Source organism: Engraulis encrasicolus, chromosome 21 (assembly GCF_034702125.1).
Source record: "Engraulis encrasicolus isolate BLACKSEA-1 chromosome 21, IST_EnEncr_1.0, whole genome shotgun sequence".
NCBI lineage: Eukaryota > Metazoa > Chordata > Actinopteri > Clupeiformes > Engraulidae > Engraulis > Engraulis encrasicolus.
The window spans coordinates 23,527,020-23,541,598 of NC_085877.1; the positions used below are offsets into that span (position 1 = coordinate 23,527,020).

Below are 14,579 nucleotides of genomic sequence, written 5' to 3' on the forward strand. Positions count from 1 at the left end.
CTAATTTAATAAACTTTAATAAACATTATGTAAACTACTGTGGTCATCATCATATCTTTCTCTCACTCTCACTCTCTCTCTCTCTCTCTCTCTGGGAAATAGCCTTAAGCATTTCCGCAGAGAGAACAAAGATGAAGTTACTGTAAATGACAAAAAACTGGATCACCTGGTATAGTGTGTGTGTGTGTGTGTGTGTGTGTGTGTGTGTGTGTGTGTGTGTGTGTGTGTGTGTGTGTGTGTGTGTGTGTGTGTGTGTGTGTGTGTGTGTGTGTGTGTGTGTGTGTGTGTGTGTGTGTGTGCACGCATGTGGTCATACTCTGGTATGTTTAGTATGTGTCTGTGAATGTCTGTGTGTCTGTGCGTGTCCGTGTCAGTCAGAGAGAGATTGGGAGAAAGACAGACTCTGTGTCTGTGTCTGTGTTCCGCATCATTCCCATCGTTTATCTGTGTGGCAACACATCACATCCTCATTGGACCCTTAATGTATAATAATAAAGCTATGGATCAGATCTGCACGTGTGTGTGAATAAGAGAGAGAGACAGAAAGAGAATTGATGGGTACACGGGCACCAACTGTGTGCGTGATAGAGAGTGGGTGAGGAGTGGTTGGGCACACATACAGGTTGTGTGTGTGTGTGTGTGTGTGTGTGTGTGTGTGTGTGTGTGTGTGTGTGTGTGTGTGTGTGTGTGTGTGTGTGTGTGTGTGTGTGTGTGTGTGTGTGTGTGTGTGTGCGTGCGTGCGTGCGTGTGTGCGTGTGTGTGTGTGTGTGTATAATGTCAATGTATTCCGACAAAAGAGATAGCACCCAATTGTGTAATGAAGATATGGATCAGGGCTGCAACCTGTCTCATGCAATATCTTTTTTTTTTCAATGTTCTTTCAATAGTGTTTTAAGGATTCTCAGAACAGATAAACATCCACAGAGTCATGAAAATGGTAAATGGACTGCGCTTATATAGCATCTTTCTACTCCTTCGAGCACTCAAAGAGTTTTACATTGTATGCCTCACATTCACCCACTCACACACCAGTGGCAGTGGCTGCCACGCAGGGTACCACTCTGTCACCAGGAGCATCTTGGGGTTAAGTATCTTGCCCAAGGACACATCGATGGGGTCAGGCAGAGTGGGGCTGAACCTGCAACCTCCTGGTTGCTGCACGGCTCCTCTACCATCTGTGCCACCCCAGCGTGTGGGAAGACATATGGGTCATGGGGGTGTTTCCTCGTAAACTTCTCGCCTCTGAAATGTTCTTTAAAAAGTGACTGACAAGTCAATTATATGACACGATCATAACCCTGCCCTAAGGAGGAAGTTCCTGCAAGAAGTTTGTCCCCTGTTCTTGACAGGTAGCATGTTTTGTCTGTTATTGCCAAGCTGAGGATCAGTGCAGAAGGCCGTCCACATTAACAGGTGAAGTCCATCTTTTTGCATTTTTTACTTTTTCACTTTTGGCATGTACCTCACTTCTATTTATTTATTTAGTTGGTTTACTTTCTCAACAAACTTTTCATTTATTTTGCTTTACTGTGCCTTTCCATTACTTCTGTAGTATCAGAGTGCACATTAATCTGGCTGTGAAACCCTTAATCGTTCACTGGAGAAAAAAAAAACACTACTGTAAGTGCATAATTTTGCTATGACAGTTGCCATTGATTTAGAGTTCAAGAGATTCTTTCCACATCTCATATAGGCCTGCATGACTAGAGCATTTAGAACATGTTTTTTCATTGTCTTGAAAACACTAACAACAAATTCCACACAATCAAGGATTAACATGATTTCTAACACAATTTTCTCACCTCTTATTGTATTACTACTCTCCCACAATCATTCAAATGCAAAACACAAGCGCATTTGTTGAGTGTTGAGTTTTCTGTAAATTTAGTAAACTTAAAAATCAGTCCTCCTCATTTTGTTTGTGCTTGCTTTGTACGAGTTAATAATTTTGGGTTTAACCCCTGAACTCTTCAGGTATTTATGTACTGAACATTTGACTGGACGACAACAAACAAGGACTGAGAGAGACAGACTGTGTGTGTGTGTGTGTGTGTGTGTGTGTGTGTGTGTGTGTGTGTGTGTGTGTGTGTGTGTGTGTGTGTGTGTGTGTGTGTGTGTGTGTGTGTGTGTGTGTGTGTGTGTTTGAGAGAGAGAGAGAGAGAGTATGCGTGCGTGCGTTCATACGTGGACGTGGGTGCACCAAGAGTTTTTATTGTGCACTTAGAATGGAGTAACTGTTGGCTCCAAATCAAGCATTGCATTCTGGTAAATTAAACACAGAACTGGATGAGAAAAACACCCACTTCTCTTAAACACACAAATGTAGGGTAATTTTAGAATAATCATAGGACAATGATGTAATAGTATAGAGCCTTTAAAGGCTCAAGGATGAGAAAATGTGGGGAGGTTGTCAAAAAAAAACGAGAGCTCACTTCACTCCAAATCGATTGCCCTCGATTTAGTAAACCGTGCTTTTGTAAACAAAGGGTGTGCACTTTTACCTAAAATGTGGGCTCGAGTTACTAGTTATGAGCACACATATGAGTAAGCACATTGTTTTCACAAGACGAGCACACAATTTAGGTAAACGTGCACACCCTTCATTAGACTTAATAAAGTGAAAGCACACTTTACAAAGTAAGAGAACGCTTTTTACAACCCCTTAAAAAGATATTATCTGGTCTGTCCCAGGCTCCGTAGAATAGAGAGGGGGGAGAAAAAACAAGAGGTTTTATCATGCACAGTAAAACTAAACTTCATGCATCGCATTCAGGTGAATTAAATGCAGCGTTGCATAAGAGAAGGCTTCACTTAAACACTTAAATAATGGGTAACTTTAGAATAAACTATAGGACAACTACTATGACTCAGAGAAGAGAGGGGGAAGACAAATACAGTCTTAGGAGCACCAACAGTTTTATTATGCACTCAAATGTAGGATTCAAGACAAGCATCACAGCCGTGGCCTAGTGGTTAGGGAGTGGGTTTTTCAATCTGGGGGTTACAGGTTCAAATCCCACCTGACCTCTCTCCCAATCCCTACACCTCCATCCATGGCTGTGGTGCCATTGAGCAAGGCATCTGAACCCATATTGCTCCAGGGACTGTAACCAACACCCTGACAAATAATGTATACAAGTTGCTTTGAATAAAAAAGTGCAATATAATTCAATGTAATGTAAAAGCATTGCAATCACATTAATTAAATGCAGATTTTGATAATGAAATGCTTCACTAAAACGCTAATGTAGGATTATTTCATGATAATGTATAGGACAATTACGGCTGAATGTGATGTCTGTGATATCCTCAGTCACCCGGGTCATGTTATCCAGAGAGTTTGTGCATAAGCATCTGAACGACTTCTTTGAGTTTGAAGATGTGAAACACGAAACGTCCTCAAACTAAAATAAGTGCAATGATGCACAGACATACTCATGAATGGCGTGATGTTTTCCATGTGTGTTACACTCTTTTTTGGGGGAAAACATTGGGGGAAAGCCAATGCAAGTCAGTTGGTGGTGTTGGGGGAAGAATAAACGAAAGATAAGGACCTGTAGACTAGCGTTGTTCACGCGCAACATGCCGAAAACGTGTTGTGTTGCCGGCTGTTCAAATAATATAGCCAAACAGCCGTGGCTGAAGCATGGACTGTGTTCATTTAGGCAAGCCCATGTAGCATGTAAGTTAATGAGACATTCGGTTTGATTTCCCCCATAAAGGGGCGTAACGCACATTTACGAGCAAAGTACCTGGATGGCCGATCATGCGTATAGCCTACTCTGGGCCCATATTGAACATATGATGGACAAAGGCAATGAACAAAGCTAAAAGCCTATAAAAAATAGTGTACCTAATTATACTGGATTTGAAAAATCTCAAATCACAAATACACATTATTTAATTGATCAACAACAAATAATATTTTGACTATCTCTGGATACAGCTCTTGTATTGAAGGCCTGATAGCATATTCAACCTGTGAACAAAGATCTGAGCATAGTAAGTATAGTAATTAGGGTAAGTCCTATGTGCACCTCAGCGTTAGAACTGGTGTGACAGGATTGTTATCCTCTGGATCAAAGGTATTCACTATACCCTTTTTTTGTTTACAGGAAGCTGACTAGAGCCACTTCTACATTTTCTCTTGTCATCGAGCATCCAAGGAACCTAAATGGCCTACGTGTGAGTACAACACAAACATGAAAAAAACAAAACATGCTTGTTTAGTAATTGGGATGATTGGGTGTAATACATTTTTAGTAGGTGAAGAGAGTCAATTTTTTTCTTAAAACACTTAACTACCATTTTTGTGTTTGAGCACGGCTACAGTAGGGCCGTCCTGGGACCAAAAAAGGCCTGGGCACAACAATAGTGAGAGGAGACAGGAAATGAGCAGGAGAGAGATACGGGGTAGGGCTGGAAAACGACCCCATCCAGCCTCGAAACGGGGTCCCCATGGGCATGCAAGCCCAAATGTGGGGGGCTTAGCGCGCTGCAGTATACCCCCGTTTGATTGTTCTTGATCATTACTGTTTTAGGGTGTGTTTCTCGAAAAGTATTTGTTTGCCAGTTAGCAACTTGGGTACTTTCCAATGGGTGATTGCATTGCAACCAACAAAATAGCTAACATAGTTAGCAACTATAGTTTTGAGATATGTATCTAAAGTATTTATCCTGTAGCCTCTTACTGTAGATGGGGTCGCCGGCAGGCCTATTCACTAATTGCTGGAAATTCTCAGCAACATCATAACAACATTGCTATGACAATACAGAGACAATAACAGATTAAAGGTGCCGGTATGCTTACTGCAAGAAACGCGAGCACGTGCACGATTCGTTCATGAACGCGTTAACATGCGTATTTAATGTCAATTTCGCGCGCGTTGGACACGGCAGTCAAATCCTGGATGATACCGCCAGTATTTTGCGTCTTGGTCAACTGCTTTTGAAGCGCGCATGTGCTGTCGGTTGCTTGCGGTGACACGCGTAATTTACAGCTCGCAGCAAGCATACCGGCACCTTAAGACATAGCCATAACAATTTTGGTGAGAGTACCGTAAGATTATAACATTGGCTCTGCGCTAAGGGGTTAAGTAATGTTCAGCACTACAGCTTACCCCACCTGTCTTATCCCTTCAGGACAAGTGGCACGTCGTCTCCCTTGCGCTTCCTGGTTCAGAAGAAGATCCAAATCAGGCTCGGGCCACCAGTATGCTACCGCCTGCCGACGGAGAAGAGGTACCTGGACGAGAACCCCATGGTGCGGCGGTGGACGTTTGGCGAGAGGGATCCCCGCAAACTGAACAAGACCGTCCTGCTGGTGGGGGAGACGGGCACGGGCAAGACCAGCGTCATCAACACCCTCATCAACCACCTGCTGGGCATCAAGTGGGAGGACAAGGTCTGGTGCCACATCACACATACTCATACACGGCGTGACTGTTTCATGTGCCCTTTTATGGGGGAAAACATTGGGGGGGGAAGCCAATGCAAGTCAATTGGTGGTGTTGGAAAGGAATTAACAAAAGACAAGGACCTGTAGACTTGCGTTGTTCACGCTCAACATGCCGAAAACGTGTTGTGTTGCCGGCTGTTCAAATACTATAGCCAAGCAGTCAAGGCTGAAGCATGGACTATGTTCATTTAGGCTAGCCGATGTACGTAAGTTAATGAGACATTCGGTTTGATTTCCCCCATAAAGGGGCGTAACGCACATTTATGAGCAAAGTACCCGGATGGCCGCTCATGTGTATTATTGGCCTTGTTTTGCCCTTGGCTCTAATGGCTAAGGCACCAAAGTTAATGCCGGTGATCTGTGTTTGGGTATGGACGGGGTCGTTTCCCAATCTTTATATTACCCATCTCTCTCTTCCAACTGTTTCTTGTCTGTTCTTCATGGGCATGTGCTGCAGTTCATGTGTTCAGGAGGAGCATTAGCGCGCTGTGCCATATCACTCCCATCAAGATTTTTTTTAAAGCTAGGCCTATTTTTGTGCATTTCTACCTAAATTTCAATAGGAAAGTGAAGAAAGGGACAGACAATGATTGGGAGAGATTGAGGTATATGGTTTGGGAAGGATTCGGATATGACCCCTTACATGGGTGAGGCATATGGCAAATGTAATTTCAGCCATCAACATTCAGAGAGAGAGAGAGAAATTAGTTTAACAATTCAAGTCTAACATAGTTGAGAATTTGACACAAGGTAGGCAGTTTTTTATTTAGGTCCAATCATCAGCCCGGGTCTTGCGTCAGTGCATCCAGTAGAGCTTCAGGGTACATGGCGCTATTCAGACATGCCACTATTCAGACATTGATGTCTATTGTCTGAATACTGGCACGCTTCCGACAGAAATCTGCTATTTTTGAGGTTTGTGCTACGTTGCTCAGCTTTTTTTCAGTTTAGGGAGAGTGCATGCAATTACCCTAACCCTAACCCTGACCCTGACCCTAACCCTACGGCATATCTGGTGTCTGAATAGCAGTATGTCTGCTCTTGTCCCCCGAGCTCACAATCCACCTGACCTGTGTATTTGATCTGGTATTTCCTACTAATCTGGCAACCCTGCTTTTATCTACTGTAACTGTAGCTACAGTTCTTGGCATATCTGCTAACATTGTGTTTTTTTCTAACAGTAGCTGTTTGGCATATCTGCCAATCCTGTGTTTTGACTCAACTAATCTTCCAAACCTGTGTGATTGATTTGACACTTGTCATGTCTTAGTATTTTGACTCAACTAATCTCCCAAACCTGTGTGAATGATTTGGCACTTGGCATGTCGTACTGTAGTATCTGCCTCCCAACAGCTGCTTTGTTGTGTGCTTGACTTAGCAATCTGACATGATTTATTAATGTGCTTGACTGCACATTGAGCTGCATATTGTATGAATTCGCTGTGCAATTTCAGCTATAAAGAGGAGGATGATAATGATGATGATTATTATTATTACGTAAGGTATGGTTCGACATCACGGAAGAGGTAGAGGTGAAGCTTTCCGAGACCAAGACAACCAACATCACCGTGTATGAGGTCTTCGTGGAAGAGAATCCCATCTGTCTGACCATCATTGACACTCCCGGCTATGGATACACGAGGGGCATGGAATTCGACCTTCTGATCGCAGAGAACCTGAACAAGCTTTTCAGGTGTGTAGCCCCATAATGCATCCTGTTTTGCCAGTGGAATGCTGAAGTCATTGAAAAGGCTTCACTACCATAGAACTACTAGTGCCTTTAGTAATGCATTACAACTTGGTCCATTTTTATTTTATATTTAATCTAAATTAATTTAATCTAATATAGATCTGAGGACGAGGTGCGGGGCATCGACGCCATAGCCCTTGTAGTGAAGTCGACCCAGAACCGCCTCACTGCCTCGCAGCGCTACTTCTTTGACGCCATCCTGTCCCTCTTCGGCAAGGACCTGGAGAAGAACGTGGTGGTCTTCGTCACGCACTCGGACGGGAAGCCGCCCAAAAACGTGCTGGCCTCCATCTCTGAGTGCAACGTCACCTGCGCCAAGAACCAGCAGAACCAACCCGTGCACTTCCTGTTCGACAACTGCCAGTCCGACCTCAACAAGGAGTTCGAAGGCCTCCACAAGTCAGCCTGGTCCCTGGGCATGCACAGTGTCGACCAGTTCTACGACTTCCTGAAGACGGTGGACAAGAAGAATCTCCGGTCTACCCGCGGGGTGCTGCGGGAACGCAAGCAGCTGGAGCTGTGCATGGGCAACCTGGACGACAGGATCAATGCCATCCGCCTCAAGGAGAGCGAGATTGCCGACATCGAGGCGGACATGGCGCGTAACCGCCAGGACCTGGGCCATTGCGAGAGGTTTGATTTGATTTTGTTTATTTACACAGCCTAAGGTTAAAATACTATACAATTTTGCTTATATACCTTGTACATATATCAAAAGGATAACACAAAAAGCGATGTTGAGCTTGTTTTTATGGTCCTTGAATTTAAAAAAGCATTCTGTAAAAGTACCTACATTAGATACAGTAGAAGAAATCAAATTAGTGTACACCTTATGTGTAAGGCAAACAAAACATAGAATACGTACAAACATACAATATACAGTATAAACACATTGAAATAGTATGTTATGTCAATTTACTGAAAGGCTAAGTCATTAAGACTAAATTAAAACTGCTATTGCATGCCATGTTTTTAAAATGGCTAGGTAGCTTGTTCCATAAAAAGACCCTTTTCCGATTGAAGTTTTAGATCTATTGTATATAACACAAGGTTGGTGGAACTTCTCCATGTGAAGTACCTACTGTATGCACCCCGATTACTCTGTGAAAGTAATTAAGGTAAACTGGAACCTCAGGTTTCAGGTTGAGGTGGACGAGCCCTACCGAGAGAAGGTCGACACCGACCCCAAGAACCCCAAGAAGGGGAAGAAGGTGACCTCGTGCGACACGTGCCAGGAGAATTGCCACATCCCCAAGTGCTCGGGCAGGCTGGCGGGCTGCAAGGCCATGGTCAAGAAGTACTGCACTGTGTGCACGGGCAAGTGCCACTACACCAAGCACAAGCAGGAGGCCAAGATGTGGGTGCAGAGGTCGCGCAAGGTCATCAGGGTCAACGAGGAGCTCAAGGCCAAGTACGAGGAGGAGTACCGAGAGAAGGAGGAGCTAAAGAGCCAGGTATGCCTTGCATGTAGCTTATCGACTACGGGTGATAATTAAGCTTTTAAATAAAGAAATGGAAAGAGCTTGATATTTTTTATCTGAAAGTAGCACTTCCAAAAAATAATATCAGTGGAAGTGGGTAAATTGACCATGTACAACTCTGAATAAAAAGAACTAGCTAGAACTAGAGTCAGAGTTGTATCATATTGTGCAATATTGTATGTGTAGGGCTGCTGACAGCTTTTGCCGAGCCCGGGACAAAGCTATCTTAAAGGGCCACCCACCCCACCCCCATCCAATACTGTACATACAATGTAATGAATGTGGACCTAAATCTGCCCCCCCTTCTCTGGGCCCTGGACATTTGATCCCTTTGCCCCCTGTCATGGCACATCTGTCATGGCAAACCTGTCATGGTGAAGGCAGAGATTCTTTAAGTATATAGAGATATGCCAATGTAATAGGTTGCTATGGGCACCTAACATGTTCATGTTCAACAGGTTCCTGTCTGCCTAAAGGGACGTGTCATAATACTCCTATCATTAAATAGAACAGTCCTTAGGTCTGCCTAGAGGGGGATATCCCCCCCTCCCCCTTGCAATAATAGAACCCGGAAACAATGGGCCAATGGAACCTCTCTCTCTCTACTCTCTCTGGTGAAGGCCCAGTTGATCAACAAAGCCTAACAGATCCTTATCATGAATTCCTTTGACAAATGAGTGCAAGTGGTAGAAACGGGACAGGACCACAGTATTATACCGTGTGGTATCATTCGTATCGTAGGTGGGTCGGGACCATAGTATGTATAGTACCGTGTGGTATCGTTCGTATCGTAGGCGGGTCAGGAATAGCCTGGGCGAAAGCCGACTGTTGACTCAGTCAAACAGTCTGGCGAAAGCTAAGAGGAATCCGTCTCCATGGAAGGTGGGAGATGGTCTGATCTTACTCTGCCATTTAAATTCATTGGAGTTCTGAATTCAAATTAAAACTCATATTGTGCTTTATTAGCATGACTGTAACGATATAGTGTCGCAAAAGCATGCAAATATCAAAACAAAAGTGTGAATAGTGTTACCTCAACCAATCAGTAACGGACTTCGCGGGTGAGTTCTGCGTCACCACTCTCAACTGTTTGCCGATTGGCTAAACAGTGACCGACCCGAGCTAGGAGGGTTTCGCCAGACTATGTGCGGAGCCGAAATCTTGGGTGGAGTACATAGGATGGCGTTGCAAGGCTAGGTCAGAACCACAGTATGTATCAGACCGTGTGGTATTGTTCGTATCGTATCACAGGCGGCAGCAGAGTTGGAGGGCCTGGAGGCGGAGAAGGCCCAGCTGATCGAGGAGGCCTACCAGATCATCATCACCCTGGAACGCATCGCCCTGAAGGGGGACGCCCTCTCCATGTTGCTGCACCTGGACTTCCTGATCGCCAACCTGCAGGACAGCGGCGACCAGGAGAAGGCCCAGTCTCTGCAGGAGCTCAAGACCATTGAGGAGGCCAACGACGGGGCCATGGTCTACCTCAGGTACATATAGTATCTAGGTTTTACTACTAATTCATATTTAAGGCCAGTTCCAGTGCAATAGTTGAAATTCAGAAATGCAAGGTTTATTTGCTTGAGAGAAAGAGAGGGGAGGCCATTAGACCCAAAGGCCTGTCCACAGGCCTCCCCACCCCCTCTCTCCAATGAGGTGTTACCAGGTAGATACAGACAAGATGAGCCTGAACAATGCCCGTGGCTGAACTTAAAAAGTCACATTGGATGATGTCACATACAATGATAGTTTTAGCCAATAGCAATCAGCCCCACTGATTCATAACTATCCACTGGAGGCATTTTGGGAAATTAACCTTTATTGCCTCTTACAAACTAAAGGAGAGAGTTGTTCCTTCGTGGATAAAACAATGCATGGACATCCAAATGTACTGTATCAGATTGGGGGCAATATTCAGATTCCTTCAGGTACAGCAATAGTAATAGCGTTTGAATAACAATCATTAGAAGAGAGAGTGGAGAAGAGTATGCTTTATTAATCTCGAAGGAAGTTAATCCGTTAAGACATGCAAATATAATTTTGCTGTTACCAGAATGACAATGACCATAGTGCATTACTAAAGGCCCTGTGTTATGTCATAGTAATGTAGTACTATGGTAGTTAACATTTCAATGACTATTACAGCGTGCCACCGGAGGTATGGTGTCCATTATGGGGGATCCCTATCTCACGCCTTTCGTAAAGTCTTCACGAAAAAAAATAGAGTAATTTTCATGGTGCATTCACGTTATTGGCCGCCTTTCGTGAAGTCTTCACGAAAATAATAGATTAATTTTCACGCTGTCTATTCACTTGAATTGCCCCACTGCTGCTATGGTTATCCAAACGTCTGCAGGGGCAGGGAGGGGGTGCTGACAGAACACTGCTGATACACTCGGGACTCACTAATTTGACGCCCTTTCGGTACTTACGCCTTATGTCCCCTAAACCTAAACCTAACCCTAACCCTAACCTTAACCCTACTTAACCCTAAACCTAACCCTAACCCTAACCTTAACCCTAACCTTAACCCTAACCTTAACCCTAACCTTGACCCTAAACCTAACCCTAAATTGCTTGTTTGAAATGTGAAAATGAATCTATTATTTTCGTGAAGACTTTACGAAAGGCGGGCAATAACGTGAATGCACCACGAAAATTACTCTATTTTTTTCGTGAAGACTTTACGAAAGGCGTGAGATACGGTTGTATGGGGCTGAGCACGGATACGCCCCATGTGAATGACCCAAGAGAGATGGGGGAGGATGGGGAAATGTTAAATTTGTTAATTTAACTTTTAATGAATTTCGTAGTTTCATACGTGCTTTTAGGCTATCATTCTTTCTTTAGCTGCTTACGGTACAAATTGCTTTTTGTCTTGTACCTCAGGGCGGGTTTGGGCAGGGCAGGCGCTGCCCAGGGGGCACCTAAGCAGGAAGGGGCCCAGGACACGGGGGCACCTGAGCCGAAGAAACAGGACCACTCCTTCAAGGTTACAGAGAATCCGTCACAGATCAAGGCTACAAGGCCTTACGAGACCGTCAGCGCTGGTAATTTTTCCTTTCATGTTATATTATATTATGTTATGATGCATTATATTATATTATATTATTATTTATAATTCTGTATTTATTGTATTTTATTCAGAATATACAGTATCTGGCAGATTATGCCTGAACCGTTTTTTTTTTGTTTTTGTTTTTTTAATTCACGCTACCCATTTTGCGGAAAAAGTAGATTTCAAAATCAGGCAAGTCATTGTAGGATCGTAACCAGCTTTGTTCTTTCCCAACTGCCCATGTGAAGTATGGGGTCTATTCTATTATACAGTATAGGCCTACATGGGTTCTCAATTTTTGTTTTACCCTTGCTGCGCGACCCTGGCTGCGCACAACTCAACCTCTGATTGTTGGAAAGTGCTGTCAATCAAAAAATTAGCTCACATGGTTGGCTGCCAGTGTCTTGCCCCTCCTCACAACACCGTGTTTATGAACAAAAAAAAAACGTCTATTCTGTATCGGATAGATTGTGTGAATGTGAATGACTTTGTGTGACACGTTAATGACACAGATTTGTTCCACTGGAAGCCCCTTGGGAGACCTGGGTTGTTGGGGGGGTGGGAATGGTGTGCATGTGTATAATGTACAGTATGTATTCATGTTTATAATTCCTTGTTAAGTGCAGAATGGAAGTAAAATGTTATGTTTTACTGTGATCTTTTCTATTCTGTTTCTAATATTCTGTTTCCGCATTTGCCCATATTGTACATGTGTTTTTTATGTGTATGAAAAGTCACACATAGCTCGATAACTGGCATTCTATTCTATCCTATTCTATTCTATTTTATTCTATTCAGTCCATGTGAAGCCTAGAGTGCTACAGGCCTTAGCTTAGCCCATGGTCATGTGTCATATTGTATTCTATGGTGTTATGTCCTGTTCTATTCTATTCTATTTCATTACACTCTATTCTGTCTGTGATAAGATTGGGTGAATGTGAATGACTTTGTGACACTGTTCTGTCCCACCAACAGCCCGTATGAAGGCTGGGACGCTGGAGGCTTTGGCCCAGATGAAGGCCAAGCCGTACGAGACCATGAGCGCCGCCAAGATGAAGCCGGTGCAGACCCTCACGCAGAGCAAACTCAACAAGATCATGGCCCGACTGGACCAGGAGAGTATCTCCAAGTGAACCTTGCAAGTAAAGACACTGGTGTTTACAGTGAAGTGCGTGCGGGCGTATGAACGTAACTTGGTTGGACTCGGAGGGTATCTCAAAGTGAACCTTGCAGCTACTGTACTGTTCATGTACTGTGAATGTGTGACAGAATCGTGTGTGTGTGTGTGCATGCGTACGTACGTACGTGCGTGTGTGTGTGTGGGTGTGTGTGCGTGCATGTGTGAGGTGTGCACGTGTGTGTGACCATGGTTTAGTTGCAGCTGCAGTACAGTATAGGGCTGATGCTGAATGGTCACAGACAAGAAGACTGGCACTGAATGTGTGACCAGACTGGACCAGGAGAGCATCTCTCCAAGTGACCCTCGCACCTTGCAGTCATGAGGAACAACTATCTCAAGCACGTTCAGATCCAAACAAGTGGTGCTTCAAGGGAGGTTCTCTTAACCCCTGTAGTTCCTGCTGAGAAACAGACATGTCTCAAAATCTGCCACGTGCCATGTGTTCCTACATATCAAACACGTTAAAGTACTTTGAGCTCCAGGATTGCACTATATGCTGTGTTATAATAGAGAGGAAAATATCTACACAAGTTTATCTATTAGCACTAATACATACAATGTTAATGCTTGCATAAGTACCAAATGTTTGATTTTGCTTTGTACATGCCTTACAAGTTACGTATACAGGAACATTGTATGTATTAGTGCTAATAGATATATCCCTAAAATAAAGTATCACCAAGTTTTCTTTGTAGTTTCACAGTTTTTATTTATGTTTTAGTCATAAGTACATATAATCCGTCTAATGAACTGAGTTATGTGCAAATATTTTGTAAGAGTTAGGCCTACTATTGTTATTATATAATGAAGGTGCCTGATATCACACCAGGCCTAGGACAGTGCAAGGCAACATGCCAAGCAACACTAATTATCTGGTAAACAGTTTTAATAACACTGAAACATATTTTGTTTGTCTGATTGTTTTTTGTTTTTTTATTGGTTGGTTGTTTTTTGTCAGGTGTAGAGTATTTCTTGCTTTCTGTCCTGGTGTTGTTACAGATGTAGCAGGTGAATGAAGAACAAAAAGATACTCAGATGCTGCTCTTCAAGCCGCGTGCGTGTGCGTGTGCGTGTGCGTGTGTGTGTGTGTGTGTGTTTGTGTGTGTGTGTGTGTGCGTGTGCGTGTGCGTGTGTGTGTGTGTGTGTGTTTGTGTGCATGTTTGCGTGCGTGGAGGAGGGCATGTTGTGCACTTTCAGGTGTTTTTTGATGTTGATGAAAGTATATACCGTAATTTGTTTGTCGGATGTATTTTCAAAGGAAAATGTGTAAAAATGTAAAGACTACAATCTGTGTAATAGGAAATTACTTGTTACTTACTGTATAGTACTTGTTTTTGGGTTGTTGATGTTGTTTAGCTCCTTTGTGATTTGCAACCCCAGGACTGATTTTTAAGTGTAGCAAGTGTAAGTCAGAAATATTTCTAATTATGAATATGTTTGTAATGTGGTTGATGATATAAAACATGTAACCCAAAAAAGTTCCATCCCAAATCAGTGATCAGTGACGGAATATAGGACAGAAATAAACTCAAATACCTCAAAGGTGATGTACTCTTTACGCTTATCTTATGACACTGAATTTGGCTGGAATGTTTGTTGCCGAAATCAAGCAACAAGGAACAAGGAAGGCAGTTCACCACAGTAAATGTTGAAAA

The 14,579-nt window shown here is 43.4% G+C and overlaps 1 protein-coding gene across 1 annotated transcript; it reads left to right on the top strand.

Moving 5' to 3' along the window:
* Positions 1-3,230: 3,230 nt before the first annotated feature.
* Positions 3,231-14,034, top strand: LOC134437310 (uncharacterized). The gene is made up of 8 exons (XM_063186801.1): positions 3,231-4,185; positions 5,143-5,404; positions 6,961-7,151; positions 7,308-7,841; positions 8,344-8,662; positions 9,941-10,176; positions 11,537-11,736; positions 12,720-14,034. The coding sequence occupies exons 1-8, from the start codon at positions 4,175-4,177 to the stop codon at positions 12,875-12,877; spliced, it is 1,911 nt and encodes a 636-aa protein (XP_063042871.1). The 5' UTR covers positions 3,231-4,174; the 3' UTR covers positions 12,878-14,034.
* The last annotated feature ends 545 nt before the right edge of the window (positions 14,035-14,579 follow it).